This window comes from Eurypyga helias, unplaced genomic scaffold, assembly GCF_000690775.1.
Source record: "Eurypyga helias isolate BGI_N326 unplaced genomic scaffold, ASM69077v1 scaffold30893, whole genome shotgun sequence".
NCBI lineage: Eukaryota > Metazoa > Chordata > Aves > Eurypygiformes > Eurypygidae > Eurypyga > Eurypyga helias.
In genome coordinates, this window is record NW_010239862.1 from 18,593 (window position 1) to 33,037 (window position 14,445).

The following is a 14,445-nucleotide window of genomic DNA, read 5'->3' on the forward strand; positions in this document are numbered from 1 at the left end:
AGTTTTTTGTTGGTAGTTCCGAAAGAACAGTCCTTGTCCCTTTAAGTTATTTCCTTATGGGAAGTTGGGCCTGAGACTTATAAGTGAACTCAAGTCAATAGCTGAAGCCTAAGAGGCCTCCCTCCAGGAGGGGTCTGCCCACTTAAGGGAGAGAAACCTTGGGGGAAGCGATGGGAATGTTTTCAGAATGCAAAGACCCCATCACTGCTTTCCCCTAACACGGTATGTTCTTCGTACCGAGGCACACTCTTTGGTAGGTTTCTTAGTGCCTCCTGCTGTGAATGTGTGTAGAACCTTGTTCATTTGAGCAGGACGATACCTAAGCAGACTATGAGATATAAAAGGGACTTTTATCCTATATTTTACTTTATTATAATCTACGTGGTGGTGTGAAAATACAACGCAGGTGTTTACATAGATGGAGCCTACTTAGGTTTATCTCAACACCCACGTTAAGTGCAGCAGAACTATTGTCCTCCAGCTGCCTGGGCACTTGCCCTCAGTCTGAAGGGCAGTTACACTTGGAGAGCACGTGTGTGCATATGACACAGCGGTTTGTAGGTGCATGGAAGTTAATTTGCATATCAGTGCCTCGAACTTTAATATAAATGGCTCTGATGAGAATAAGCTTCTTAAAAAACCCCACCCCTTCCTTTTCTTCTTCAGGATGAAAACCAAATGCGTTCACGTTAGAATATGAGCTGCTAAGTCTTCAGCGCAGGTTTGTGTCATTTGTTAAACATACTCTTCTCAGCCAGCCAAAAGGATTACTCTAAACTTCTGTATTAGGAAAGAGTAGAGAAAGTCACGGGCTCCAGCAAATGTTAAATGTGAAATTAAATTTAAAAACGAAGCCAAGCAGGGGAGCAGATCTTTGGGATTCCACTTTTTGGCATCAGGACTCAAGCAAAATTCATTGTTGGTCCGTAGTTTCTTTGGATGTAAATGCACGGTCTGGCAGGAGAATGGTTTTACGGATATCTAGCTTGGTTACGGAAACAGTCTAGTAAGTGAGAGGAACTGGGGACTTGCCAAGTAACCCATGACAAGTTTTTGTGGCTTGATGGGGTCTGAAGGAAAGTGAAACCTACAACGTTACAGAAAATGCTTTTGTTGTATTTGTTATGTCAGAAACAATTAATAGAAACATCTACAAAATGCAGGAGATTAAAAGGACGTTAATGCTACTAAATGCGTGTGCTAATGTATGCAGAGCTGTGTATAGTGCTGCTCAGGACTGGTTCCTCTGCCTACTCCACTACAAACGTAGGGAATATACTGTTTTCCTAGGTTATAAAACTCTGTGTTACTTGAGTGATGTATGGCTATCAGAAATATTTTTGTGGTTTTCGATGTAGTTTAAGCAATCAGAACCTTAGAAGCGAATACGACATTGCCCGGTACGCACGATCACATTGAGGAAGATACAGGGGTACTGCCACAGACTTGGGATTCTACATCTACTCCTACCCGCTGATACTCGTCCTACAGTGGCTTGTGCAGTCACGCGCACTTTCAAACAGCCCCAGTGCCTGCGCGTGGAGTAGCGGTGTTCTCATGTGCACAGACATCCTCGTGTTTCCAGAACGGGCTAGTTCTCAGGTCAGTCTGGTTGAAAGTGCACAGCAGTTTTCAGTGAATTGCTTGGATCAGTGTGCTGGAGGCATCGTTTCCAGATGCCCATTGTCAGTGACATAACCTCCACAGAAAACCCCTCCAGTTGTTGTCTCAGCTGGAAATGTAATTCTTTGCGGGGGAGAGGATGGGGGAGGTTACATTCCGTGCTCCCCACTCTGCCCCCGGCAAACAGGTTAGCTTATACTGCGTTCATGCGGATGTCTCCGAAAGGAATTTCTGTAGCTGTTTCTGGAGTAATGCTTTTCAGGATGCGCTGCGGGAGAGAAATCAGTATGAGAAATGGGTTCATTTTAGAGATAACAGCATGACAGCCATTTGGAAAGAGATCTGTAATATGACTGGTTTGAGTTACGCCTCTCGAGCCATACAAGGACGTCTCAGCGCTCTGACGATGTCAGGTGCTACAGAAGTGCACGCTGTTATTTGTTTAATAATTTGTAACGTAATCTGAATCAAAAGTTTGAGCGATGTGTTAATGCTTTAGGACTTTGCAGTTCACTGGGATACCCTGAGCCAACTGAACGTACTCTTTCTGAACTGGTGTTTACATGAACTTAGAAGAAATCCCCAGTGTGTCATCACAGGTTGCTGCAGATTTATGGCAGAGAAATCTTACTAAGTGTGGGAGAGACAAAGAAACTTGTTCTTACAGATATACCCACGGGAACCAATCTCCCCCTGCCTCGTTCACGTGATGCTGTGCCTTTGTGTGTTTTCTAGGAAAAGCTCTAGTTCATCAGAGTTTAAAAAAATACTTGATTTAATATTTTATATGAATACGTCAGATGCCTCAGTAAGACCTGGGGAGATTTGTGAGTCACTCAGAATGGGCCGAAGACAACTAGCTATCAGCTGGCTGGGAACAGGACAACCATAATCCTCAGGTCCCAGGGCATCAGACCCTAGAAAAAAATCCACACGTAATATTGCGAGGGATCAGCTCCTTCCTAACAGTCAAATGGAAGCAACAGAGCATAGTGGGTACCTCCTTAAGCGTTCCTGGAGTGATGATCAGCCGATAAACCATGTAGATTGGAATGAAGATGACAGAAGAGGTTCCTATGCAATAACCCACCACTGTGGTCCAGTAGGGATAATTATAATCAAAAAGCCGAAGCTCGGGAGGGTTGGACAGAAAGCTGCAAGTGACGAACTGAAACAGAAGAGAGGAAAGTATGAATACATGGATTGTGATGGCACGCACTTCCTTGAGGGAACTCTGTGTCCTGGCATAGCATCGAACTAAAAAGGAAGAGCAGGACTCGGGAGGGTTTGAACATGTCAGCATTCGCCTGGATTTAAAAACTAAATCCTAAACCACTTCTGGGTATCAGACTTTCCCTCAGGAGGTTTAAAACAGCTCAGGAGCTTCAGGGCATACAGCCCAACCAGTATCTAACTGAAAGAAAGTAGGGATAAATTCTCATATGGATTGCTTATTCCATAAATACACACGGTGGTGTTCCTTGCTTAAGAAGCATTAGAGAGAAAATTCAGGATCACACTTGGACATTTAAAGGATATGCTAGATGGACAAAATCAGATTGATTGCTACCCATGTGCAGAATTTCACCCAGTTACCCTTGGATCAAGCCCTATAACTTGATTCCAGCTGAAGTATCCCTTCCAGAAAGGCATCATCTTAAGACACCAGATATGAGAAGTGTACAGTTCCCCTTGGCTTCTTGACCCATATTTAACCGTGATCAGTGTCAATTCTGCTTTGTCTGAGTTTAACTCGCAGCCACTCTGGTGATGTTTTATGCTCTTCTTTATTGGGTTGTAGATCTGTTCAATACTCTCTCAAATGCTGTTGAAGTACTTACCTGTAGCAATCACATCAGCTTTCAGTTTCCTCTCTGATAAGCTACACAGATTCTGGTTTCTTCGCTGTTACTTACATTCTAAAAGTGGGTTTTTCTGTCATATTTTTCCATAGCATTTCAATTCTTGAGTAGCTTTAACAAATGTGAACACTAGTTTGGATATAGTGTTCTGGTGTCAGCTCAGTTAATGCTGTTAGATCATTTTCCTGTGCGTATCCTTCACAACTGAAACTTTTCTTGTGAAACAACAAATACTTCCAGTTGAATGCTGCAGAAGTAATATTTGTGACTGTCCTTGGAAGGATCTCTGACTCTGTTTTTTCCAGAGTATCATCAGAAGATTCCCTGCGGAAATAACATACTACCTTCTGGGCTTTCCTCAGCTGAGTTTAGAGAATACAAATAGCTCTGCCTAGTAACCACACCACCAGAGCTCTATTCCTGTTTATTTTACTGGTTTAGGATCACAGAGGACGGTAGTATAAAAATTATTTGTGGTGTCACACTTTTATCTGTAGCCTGTTTTCCCTTCTTCTTCTGGGCTAATAAAATGCAAATCTGTTAATTATGCATCGATCATTAGAAGTGTTTTGAATTCACTCTGTAGGCCTTAAATCTACATCATGTGCCTCATAAACTCCATCTCGACCTGCTCCGCTCCCACCAAGGCAATAAAAGATAGCGTGAACTCATTTTAGATCAGGAAATGAACACTTTAGGTTAAAATATGATCACTGATATTGCCAAGTCAAACACTGGGACAGTATTTCCAGTTCTGAATTACAGATTTATAAAGGTTGCAATTATCTGCTGTAAATTTTAAGTGGAGTATTCTAAAGTTGTCTGTCAGCGGTTGCTGGGACAGTCTATTGACTCATCTTGGGTTTCCTCCCCAGCTGTTACATTTTATCACCACCTTTACCACTTCGTTTTCCTGAGGTAAAGGTAAAGTGACCAAACAAAGTAACTCAGTTCAGCAGTGGGAAGGAGCAGAGCTGCTCAGAACCCAGCGTCATGTATCTAGCTCATCTGCAGAAATCCTTGAAATAGTGTCTTAGTAACCAGACCTCGCAGTTCTGTGCTGGATTTTGTAACTGAGCCTTTTTGGTCCAACAGGAATGGTTACTAAAGAACTTCACGAGGAAATTCTGTAATTACCTGTTGGGTGGTAATTTCCTTGTGCTGGAAAGAAGAAGCTCTACTGAAAACTCACCAGAAGGAAGATGGGACTGATTGCTACCCAGCAAACACGCCAGTACCAGCCGGGGGTGAAGCCGAGCATTTCCTTCACGTCGTTGCAAAACTGGGTGATGCCTGTGGAGACAAGCGGGAGGGAGCAGAGTGGTGACGGCAGAGAGACGTTTTCCATAAGCAGATGCTCAGCATTTTGTATGCACAGCAAAAAAATGCAACATCCGTCACAAAAGACTGTTTTGTTCATACAACTCTTAATTGTATTAAATCCTTAATGATCCTGAACTACAGCTCTTGTTAATTTTAGAAGTTACTGTACTTCTGTCAGAGAACAATTAACAATAATTCTCACAGAATTGGTAATTAGTGAGCTTGTAAAAAGGTTTCGTAAACTGTCTGCAGAGACACCAGCGATGCTGTCTGCAGCAACAGGGGATGCTACGCTGCAGAAGCGCAGGAGTTCGGGTTTAGCGCCGTTTGTCACCGTGGCAGCAGACCTACCGTAGAACCAGGCCACAGCAACCGCTTCCAGAAACACGACCGTTAGGACAGCTGGACCAGTGGCGTATTCTTCAAACAGCTTTACCACATATGCGCCCCCCTAGAAAGGAGATCAGAGAACCGGTGAACCAAAGATCCAGGGACGGAAGTCCTGTAACTCCATTTATTACTGCCTTTGTCGGGACCGGAGCATTCACAGAGGGGTCATTCCGGCCCTTCCGTCGCTCTGTGGCCGTTCTGCTAGTGAAATCCTCCAGCATGCCGCTGATCTGCTGGCTCTCTGAAGATACTTCACCAGGGGGCTGCCATGCAGAACTAGAACGGCATCTGCTGGCAGTTGTACCTGGATTTTAACGAACAAAGGGGCTTTGCTGGGGTTCGATGGGATGGCTTTTTGCGTGCCTTCTGTGGTGGCATCTGTTTTCTCCAACCTGAGTCACAGTTGCTGAGAGGAAACAAATGGGGTGTTGCACTTGTTTCCATTTGGGATCTAGACTCAGGTGAAGGAGGAGAGCACTGTGTGTCAGGGAGGAACTGAGTCTCCTTTTACAGCAAATGCTTTAAATGAGAAGGAAGTTGCACATAAACGAGTGAGTGAAACGTGACAGGAAAGCCAAGTATTTTTTCCTTGTCCCTTATGATCATTACACTAATTACTCAGAATGTTGCGGCTTGTAGAAATGAAATCCCACAAGCCCCACAGGGACTGTTTGATGTGACTGATCATATTTCTGGCCTGATTTGATGAGGAATATCCAGGAAATTCATTGCTAGAAATATTTGGAGAACAGCAACAGTCAGTTACGGCGTTTTCTAGCAGATAATTTTTTGACCATTCTTTTTTTAATTCAAAATCTCAAACATTTAGAAAAAATAGAATAATAACTCATATTATCTTTAAATGTGGAGCTTTTGAGAACAAGTAAACCATGTATGAAACGTGGAAGGTTGCTTCCCGATTCAGCAGCAATGGCTGAGTCAGTTACGATGTGTAGCGCCTTAGAGTTTTGCTGAATTGGAGTAGGATTGTTCTGCAGCACATTTCCTAGTGAGAGATGCTGTTCATGTTAATCCCCAATGTAGATCTCTAATGTATAAAGAAAACTGGCTGGGGAGTTAATACGACTTCTTGAAACTCTTCAAAAAACCACTGCCCTCTCCACTATGTCATTTGCAGGAAACTGCCTGTAAGGAAAGCTGAGGAATGGGTAAAATACTTACAAATGTCAGGGTTGCTAATGACCCCAAAAAGCAAACGATGGTCAGACCAAGGACAAACAATTCTCTCCGTTTGCTCCACACATGCGGGAATTCATCCAGTACTCCAGTAATCACTCCCTCTAGTCCTGCAAACTGAAAAGCATGGAAAAGTCAGTGGAAAACGGAGGGCACTTTTACCTCTTTAAAGTATGTTTCAGTGCTTGAAGGAGCTTTGAAGCACTGAACACTGCTGCTTTATTTTGCCTGTAGAGTTGGCGTGGCTGTTGTTTAGACAGCCTTTCTTCAGAACTTTGGAACGTTGTAAGGTGGGGATTTAGTCTTCACATCTCTGTAGGAAGTGGCTGTCATCCAGAGGAAGTTCTGTATTACACGTAATAGGATGCCGATAAGTGGCAGTTGGCTCAGTAGAACCGGGATTGTGAAATCAGCCAAATATAACCTTCCTGGAAGGAGCTGATTCTCAGTCTGTAAAAACAGGCTCACACATCTCCTTTAGAACATCTCCTTTTCATGGTGCTGTTGAGAAGGCCACCTCCAGTTCCCAACTTTTACATCCAACCAGTGTGAAAAAATCCAGAATTTAATAATAGCTGTGTGAGCGTACACGGAGAAGAGAGGAGGAGCCCAGAAGGCCGCATTCAACCTGGGGTGTGTGTACCAAGTGCGCTGGTTCTGTTTCCTGGTACTAATCATCACAGCAGGACACTGACAAATCATTTAGTTAGGCCTGTTTGGGTCAGTGTTGGAGTTATAGTTGCTGTCTTACAGGAGGCACTCGGAGATGACAGTCCTGCTTTAAACCCCTTAGTGATGGTGCAACGTTTGTAATTCTGTTTGTTCTGCTGCTTGCGGGGGGTTAAGGCCATACACCAAATATCTGAAAGGGCCGCACATTGTCTACTCACCGTGCTGTCTAATCCCAGCGTGAGCAACATCAGGAAAAAGATGATGGCAAAGAAAGTGGAAGCAGGCATGTTTGCGATGGCCTCGGCGTACGTAATGAAGAGAAGGCTGGGTCCTGATGTTAGAACGGAGAGTTGGGGGTAATGGTTAGCACAGTACTGCTGCGAGGAAGACAGGCTGTTTCATGTACCGTGTTCTCTTCCCAGGGAAACTTCTCCCCCCAGGCTGTTTTGCAGTGTGCAGTTACTGCCACATCTGTGAAGCTGCATGCACTATGACTGTCGTGATGGAATACCTTTTTAGCTCTGCTATATATTTTTAACAGTGCCCTTATCATAAAGTAAGTCAATATCCTGAATTATAGACTAAATATTTTGCATAATTTGTGCTGTTCTCAGCCTGAAAGATAATCTGTAAATACATTCATACATTACAAGGGCCTGTAGTGACAGGACAAGGGGTAACGGGTTTAAATTGTAAGCGGGGAGGTTTAGATTAGATACAAGGAAGAAGTTCTTCCCGCAGAGGGTGGGGAGGCACTGGGACAGGTTGCCCAGAGAAGCTGTGGATGCCCCATCCCTGGAAGTGTCCAAGGCCAGGCTGGATGAGGCTTGGAGCAACCTGGTCTAGTGGAAGGTGTCCCTGCCCACGGCAGTGGGTGGGACTGGATGATCTTTAAGGTCCCTTCCCACCCAAACCATTCTGTGATTCTATGAATCTTAGAAGCTGAGATATGTATGAGAATTGAGCCTACCAGTGTCTTTGGCAACCTCTGATACATCTTCGTTCCTCATCTCAGCCATGTATCCCAGCACAGTGAAGATGACGAAGCCAGACACAAAACTAGTCACACAGTTCACGGTACTGGTAACCAGAGCATCTCTGCAACACAAGACCTAACTCATATCAGGGAGTCGGCATCTGCTAGAAAGGATAGTTTACTACCAGAGGGAGTAAGTTACTCATCTGGATAGACTTCAACACAAACTAGAGTAATGCAATCGAAGAAAAAAGCAGCCGATTTGAAAGAAAAAAAAAAGAAAATCCTATGGCTACTTCTTCAACTTCAGACAGACGCTGTAACATTAGCCTGACACTAGATTGAATGCTGTATGTACACTGGTGTTTAAAAAGAAATAGGAATTACTATAGGAATATTAAAGAACTGAGAATTTTATTTTACAAGTTATAAATAGAATTTTTTTAAGATAACAAGAAAATAACTATAAATCGCCTTTCAGCTCAAGACTCAAATAATTTCCTAACTGACTGCTGCCTTTAAATCATTAGAATGCGATCGTTTGGCAGGGGCTTAGTCCATTTTGCTGTGGCACGTTTCTACACCTTAGACTTCTCGCTGTAATTGGTAGCGATTGTCTCTCATTAGGGCAGGCACAACAGCGAAGAAGTGTTTTAGACTGCAGGTTCTTTCAGTAAGGACTTCTGTCTGATCTTTATGCACACAGGTCTGACAATTTGTACGTACACAGGCCTTTCACCAGCACTGCGTTTCTCTTTTTGTAAATACCCACAGTTACTTAATTTTAACTCAATTTTAGGTATAGAATAAGGTAGAACTCACTGGTAGCAGTTGTTATGGAATTTGTTGTAGCTGGCATAAGCCAGTAGGACCCCGAAACCTGGACCAAGGGAGAAAAAAATCTGAGCTGCTGCATCCACCCAAACCTGAAAAATATTGAAGATCAAGAAAAATTTACATGAAACAGATCAACTGAGTTTGACATACTCAGAATATCACATAGCCCTACAAACCATGTTTCACTAGTCTGCTTATATTCTAGTCCTGGTCTAACAAACATTTTGTTAAGAGAGCACCTTGAAATATGAATATTTATTGTAGATCTGTGAGAGCTGTAAATATCCACTGTAATTTTAGTGCCTATGCTGTGCTTCTTGTTTCTCTTTACACTATTGCCAGTACTCCCTGGCAGTTTCACTTCTGGCAGCACCTTAGATTATTCCACAGTGATTCGCCAGTAAGCAGTCTAACAGAACTTGTATGTATAGAGAGCGTTCTATCCATGATTCTGCAGTGGGCTTGGCCCATCTTCCACCAAACTATGTTGGAATCATTTGGCTGTGCGTCTTCCAGGCTAAGTAGCAGGTGATCACTGCTCAGATTTTTCCTAGACTTAATGGAAATACATGACAGGGTGGGTGCTGTTCTGGTCCTTGGGACTCAATTCAGCTTTGTTGTAGCCATGACAGATGCAAGTGTGATGATCTTGTTATGAAAAGCCTGTTGTACTTGAAAAGTGGCCACAGCCCTAAGCAGTACTGTTCTAAAGTACAATATCAGTTCTCTTTCTGCAGGTGAAAGTCATTCATTTATCTTCTTTTGATTGAAACATGGAGTTCATTACAACTCATTTCTAATATTCTCACCATCGTGTGAGGCCATCCCCTATCACCCACAGCCAGAGCTGTCACCGTCCAGCACACAGATTGCAATCTGCTGTCCTCACTTCAGATACATCCAATACAATGTCACTGCCCTTTATTGCTTTTTCAGAAGATGTGGCCCCTTATTGGAGATGCTGCTTTATCAGAGACTGGTGTCTTTTCATTTCCTTTTCATTCAAAACTCTCCCTATCAGCTGGGCAGCAGCAGACTTGCAAACATTAGAATTTTTAATCTTTGTATTTGTAGGATTTATTGCTTTGGGGTTTTTCCATCACCGTCCTCACTAGACACTTTCCTAGGCAGTGAAGGAAGTGCAGCCTTGAGCCTGACAGACTAGTTGTCGTCCATGGAGTTCAAAGCTGCATCAGATACTGGAATGCTTGGGGCTTCTTGGTTAGCTCAGTCTTGTCCTCATTCCTCCTTTCTTTCCTGAGCTTGGTGGTGTACGCAAGTCTAACTGATTTATTCCTTCTCCACATGCGCTGGCAAGCATTACCCAGTCACGTTTTAGTTGGTGGCTACAGAGATTCTCCTTGGGCTTAGCTGCCAAAGCGTGTCACAGGACGGAGATCCGCAGCTTCGGCTCCAGTAACCTGCAGTGTTCAAGCACAGGCAGCTGCGGACACCGTTGGGTTGCGGGAAAGCCTGCCCAAGTGTGTAGTGATCCCCTCACACCCAAAAATCCTGCAGCTAAACCGATGTTAGGACTCAGTAAATTCAGCTTGCTCGGTGTGACTGTCATAGCTAGAGGATTTTGTCGCAGCGTAGCAGCAAGCGTAGCTTCCCGCTCAGTGTCAGCCTGTTCACTGTTTTCCTGGCAAACAATTGTTTGGATACTCGTTTTCTTTCTAATCATATCCCTAATTCAAGCACTGTGTGGGAACCCTGCTGTTAGTTCAAGCTAAACTGATGGTGGTCTTTAATCTTAAAAAAAATCTTTGTAATAATGAAAATAATAGCATGACTGTTCAAACAAGAGCATGAACTCAGGCTCGTAAGTCCATGCTTAGACATCTGTTTAATCCTGCTCTGTGCTGAAAACAGACATTGAATAGACGGGCTGACAGGCTAAAAGTGAATCTCAACCCTTTTATAATGTGTTTTACCTCAGTGGCCAGGAGTTTCTGCCAGTCAGGTTTCAAGTAGTAGAGGACGCCCCTCCAAGCGCCAGGCAAAGTCGCACCTCTCACTAGCAGGATAAAGAGTATGATGTAAGGGAACGTGGCAGTCACCCATACCACCTGTAAGGGAAAGCAGTAAGATAGCGTTTGCCACGGGCAGAAAGTCACCAGGTGATAATGAGTCACACATCTCATCACATCACATGAGTTCGAAACATCTTCATGTGAACTTTCAGGTCTGTAACGGCAGTTTGCACATAGATACCCCACTTTGGCAGGGTTATTCTGGTCCAGAGGACACTGGTGTAACTGTTGTTACACATGACTTGGGTAACAGTAGCAGTCACTGCAGTCAGTGCTTCCCAAATAGGTCAGCCTGTCATCCCTGTCATGAAGACAGTCTGAGAGAGTTCTGTCAACGGAATTGCATCGTTTGGAACTGCTGCTAGACTGCATTGTACCAAGATGATTTGTCTTGAGTTTGCATTCACCTTGCCAGATGTTTTGACCCCTTTCCAGATGCTGAAGTATACAATGGTGAAGATTAACAATAAACAGAGGGTCAGTTGCCAGCTAATGCCTCCCAGGTCATCCAGCCCATTGGACCTGTGCACCTGTAGAACTTGGCGGCTGAAAGAGGAAAGAAAAACACAGCATAGATATTTTTGTAATAGACACTTACGTTAAGTATGGTTTGAACAGCCCCATACTGTGGTTAAATATGGTTTGAACAGCCCCATACTGTGGTCTGAGCACTACAAGTAGGCCTGAGTCTTTGATAAGTAGCCATAAGTCCTGTTATTTTGGATTGTTGTTGTTGTTACAAGCTTGATATTGGTGGTACACCAGTGATGGTAAATGATGCGATGACGGCTGGCAAGGGTTGGGAACCTCTGACCTAAAATACAGAGTACCCTCCCGTACACCCTAAGCTTACATACACCTGCAAGTATTTAGCTATCTGAATAGTTACCCTTAATAAGCAGCCCTGCTCCCCCTCCAAAGAAAAGCTTACTAAAAGTTCCACCGTTCTGTCTAATATTACTGTCCTCACTTACATGCACTTACGTATAAAATTCTTCTGCGGGAGAGATGGAGTGCGGGGACCAGCTGACGTTGTCCTTGCTGAAGTAATTAGTGCAGTTGCCTGTGTTCCAAGCGTTTGTGCAGCTAGTCCATGGCAGCTCCGCCGTGAAGGAGGATACGAGGTAGTAAAAGGCCCAAGCCATAATGGTGTTGTAGTAGGAGGCTACGTAAAGATCTATTATACAGATGGCAAAGCCAATTCCTAGTAAAGCAGGAAATAATGACATGAAGTGAGTGTAAGTTTTAGGCCAGAAAAAAAAGGAAGGAATTGGTTATCACATCAGCTACAATTAGTAACTGTCCAAGGCAGCTCTGCAGGGGTGCATGTACCCTGCCAAGTGTTTACAGCACTGGAATTTCTTACGACTTCACAAACACTCAGGCTCCAATTCCAAAAAAGCATCTTTAATCAAGACAGAACATGCTTATATAGGTTTTTTTTCATCTGTTCCTAAATTCCTGGAATTTAGAAATTGGCGTCTTGCCCTGTCAGTAAATAAGAAAAGACAAGACGGGGGCTTGCAGCACTGGGAACGAGAGTGAACAAGCACACAGGACAGGTCCTGCTGCTCCGAAAGACACTGCTAGGATAGCAGCGGGCAGACCAGGCTGAAGATGGGGAATCTTTGGCATAGAAACGGATCTTTATTCTTTCCTGGTTTTAATTTTGCCTTGGATTCACTTACTTCATTAATTAGAGGGTTTTTGTTTATTTTTTGAGTGTTTTCAGGCTTGTGTCAGAGAGAGTGGACTGGCCTCTATCTGACCAGTTTGAGAGCTGCACGTCATACCTGCATATCAGAGTACACACACACACACACTTCCGGATACGCATAAAGCTTTACAAAATCTTTTCTTGTAAAGCCAAAATCTTGCGTAGAACAAGCCTTACTTTGTTCTTTGAAATTTTCAGATCTTTTTCAGAAATTTCATAGGAAAATCTTCCAGTTACTCAGGAAGTTCCTAGTAATTTTCCATTTCCCTTCTTTACCTTTGAATATAGGACATATTTTTCTCCAAATTGAAATACACCCACTCCTGTGGTACTGTCCTAGTGCTAGTTCCATATAGAAGAGAGGAATCCCTCCAAAGATGGCCATAATTGTGTAAGGAATGAGGAACGCCCCTGCAAGAAAGACAGCAGCAGATTATAACTCTTCAGAGGACTTCTCTTCCAACACTACCAGCACTCCGTAAACAACAGTTCCTTTTATCCCACAGGGAACATGCATATCCCCTCCCCAGCCAGTGTGCCAGCCTGAACCACCACGGGCTTTCTCATAAGTGTAACTGCTCAGCAGTGTGAATAAGCAGCAACACTCAGCCAAACATCCCACGTTTCTGTAAGGAGCATACGTAGGATTCACCAAGACTGCACCGCCTGCAATGGATGTGATTGCGACAGGGGGTACGGGTAAAATAATTAATTTCTTCAGGGCAACACAAGGCCTTTCCAAGATCTCCTTGATCAGATTTATAGTTTGGCTGAAATGTCGGAGTCTAAGCCCCAGCATTCCTGATGACCTGTTGGTTTATCTGATTTGAAATACTCCGTGGGACAGGGATTGAGTCTCTTCTCTTGGAAGGTGGTTCTGCACCTAACTGGCTCTCGGCTTCTGGTTGTACTGACATTTTAGATCCTGCCGAATAGTTTTTCTTTCATCTTACATGTTTAGTTATCCCATCCCAGTATTTAGGTTTGCCAGTCTGCTGGCAAAGTTCCCCTTGGTCATTTGTTATATGACATTAAAATAAGCTACTAAACTTGGGCGTTTATAAGCAAGGAAGTACAGCATTCAGGAACAGCATACAGAACTAGTCACTGACCTCCTCCGTTTTGGTAGCATATGTAAGGAAATCTCCACACGTTTCCCAGATCCACTGCGTATCCAATGACGGAGAGGAGAAAGTCAATCTTTTTACTCCAGGTCTCTCTCTCTTCTAGCTCCATCAGCTGCTGCTGGCCTTCTGCTCCGCAGGTGGTAGAAGTGGTGGTTGTGGTGGTGGTTGTGGCTGCGGGGGCAGTGCACTGGGCATCTTCCACCTCTCCCATGCTACTGCAGGGGACAGAGCTCTGAACCCCTGAATAACCATTTGAGATCTGAGCTGCCTCCCCTTTGTCTCCCTGGCTGGGATGGACTTTACTGCCATCCTCCACCAGCCGCAGGGCAGATTTAGGGTTCCTGACCAGAAGTCCGTTCTCTTTACAGTCTTCCCCTTCGTTACAGTCTGAGACATCTTTCTTGGAAGTCAGTGGCTCAGTCTCGTTGTTTGTTGCCTTTTTTTCCATTTTTTCCAAGATGAGGTCTGACCACGTGCAGACGGACAGCAGCACAGAGTCCCCTTGTGGCTTCTCTTCCCACGCTTTTATTCCCAGTGTATTCCCAGCACTGTTAGAATTCCTCTTCCATATTTAAATCCATCCGATTGGCGGCACAAACACCATCTAAGAAATGAAAAATAGTCACAAATCAATTACAGGGCTTACTGAGGCTGGTAACTTTGATGTTACAACTGAGAGATCCTACGA

At 43.9% G+C, this 14,445-nt stretch overlaps 1 protein-coding gene across 1 annotated transcript; it reads right to left on the reverse strand.

Annotated features, from left to right (window-relative positions):
• Positions 1–1,672: 1,672 nt before the first annotated feature.
• On the reverse strand, positions 1,673–14,209 carry SLC6A4 (solute carrier family 6 (neurotransmitter transporter), member 4). Its single transcript, XM_010148291.1, has 13 exons — positions 13,743–14,209; positions 12,907–13,041; positions 11,898–12,117; positions 11,321–11,459; positions 10,815–10,949; positions 8,866–8,969; positions 8,038–8,165; positions 7,286–7,398; positions 6,381–6,512; positions 5,160–5,259; positions 4,678–4,778; positions 2,624–2,791; positions 1,673–1,891 (listed from the first exon to the last, which is right to left on the reverse strand). Exons 1-13 carry the CDS (start codon positions 14,203–14,205, stop codon positions 1,817–1,819), a joined length of 2,013 nt encoding a protein of 670 aa, XP_010146593.1. The 5' UTR covers positions 14,206–14,209; the 3' UTR covers positions 1,673–1,816.
• Between the last annotated feature and the right edge of the window lie 236 nt (positions 14,210–14,445).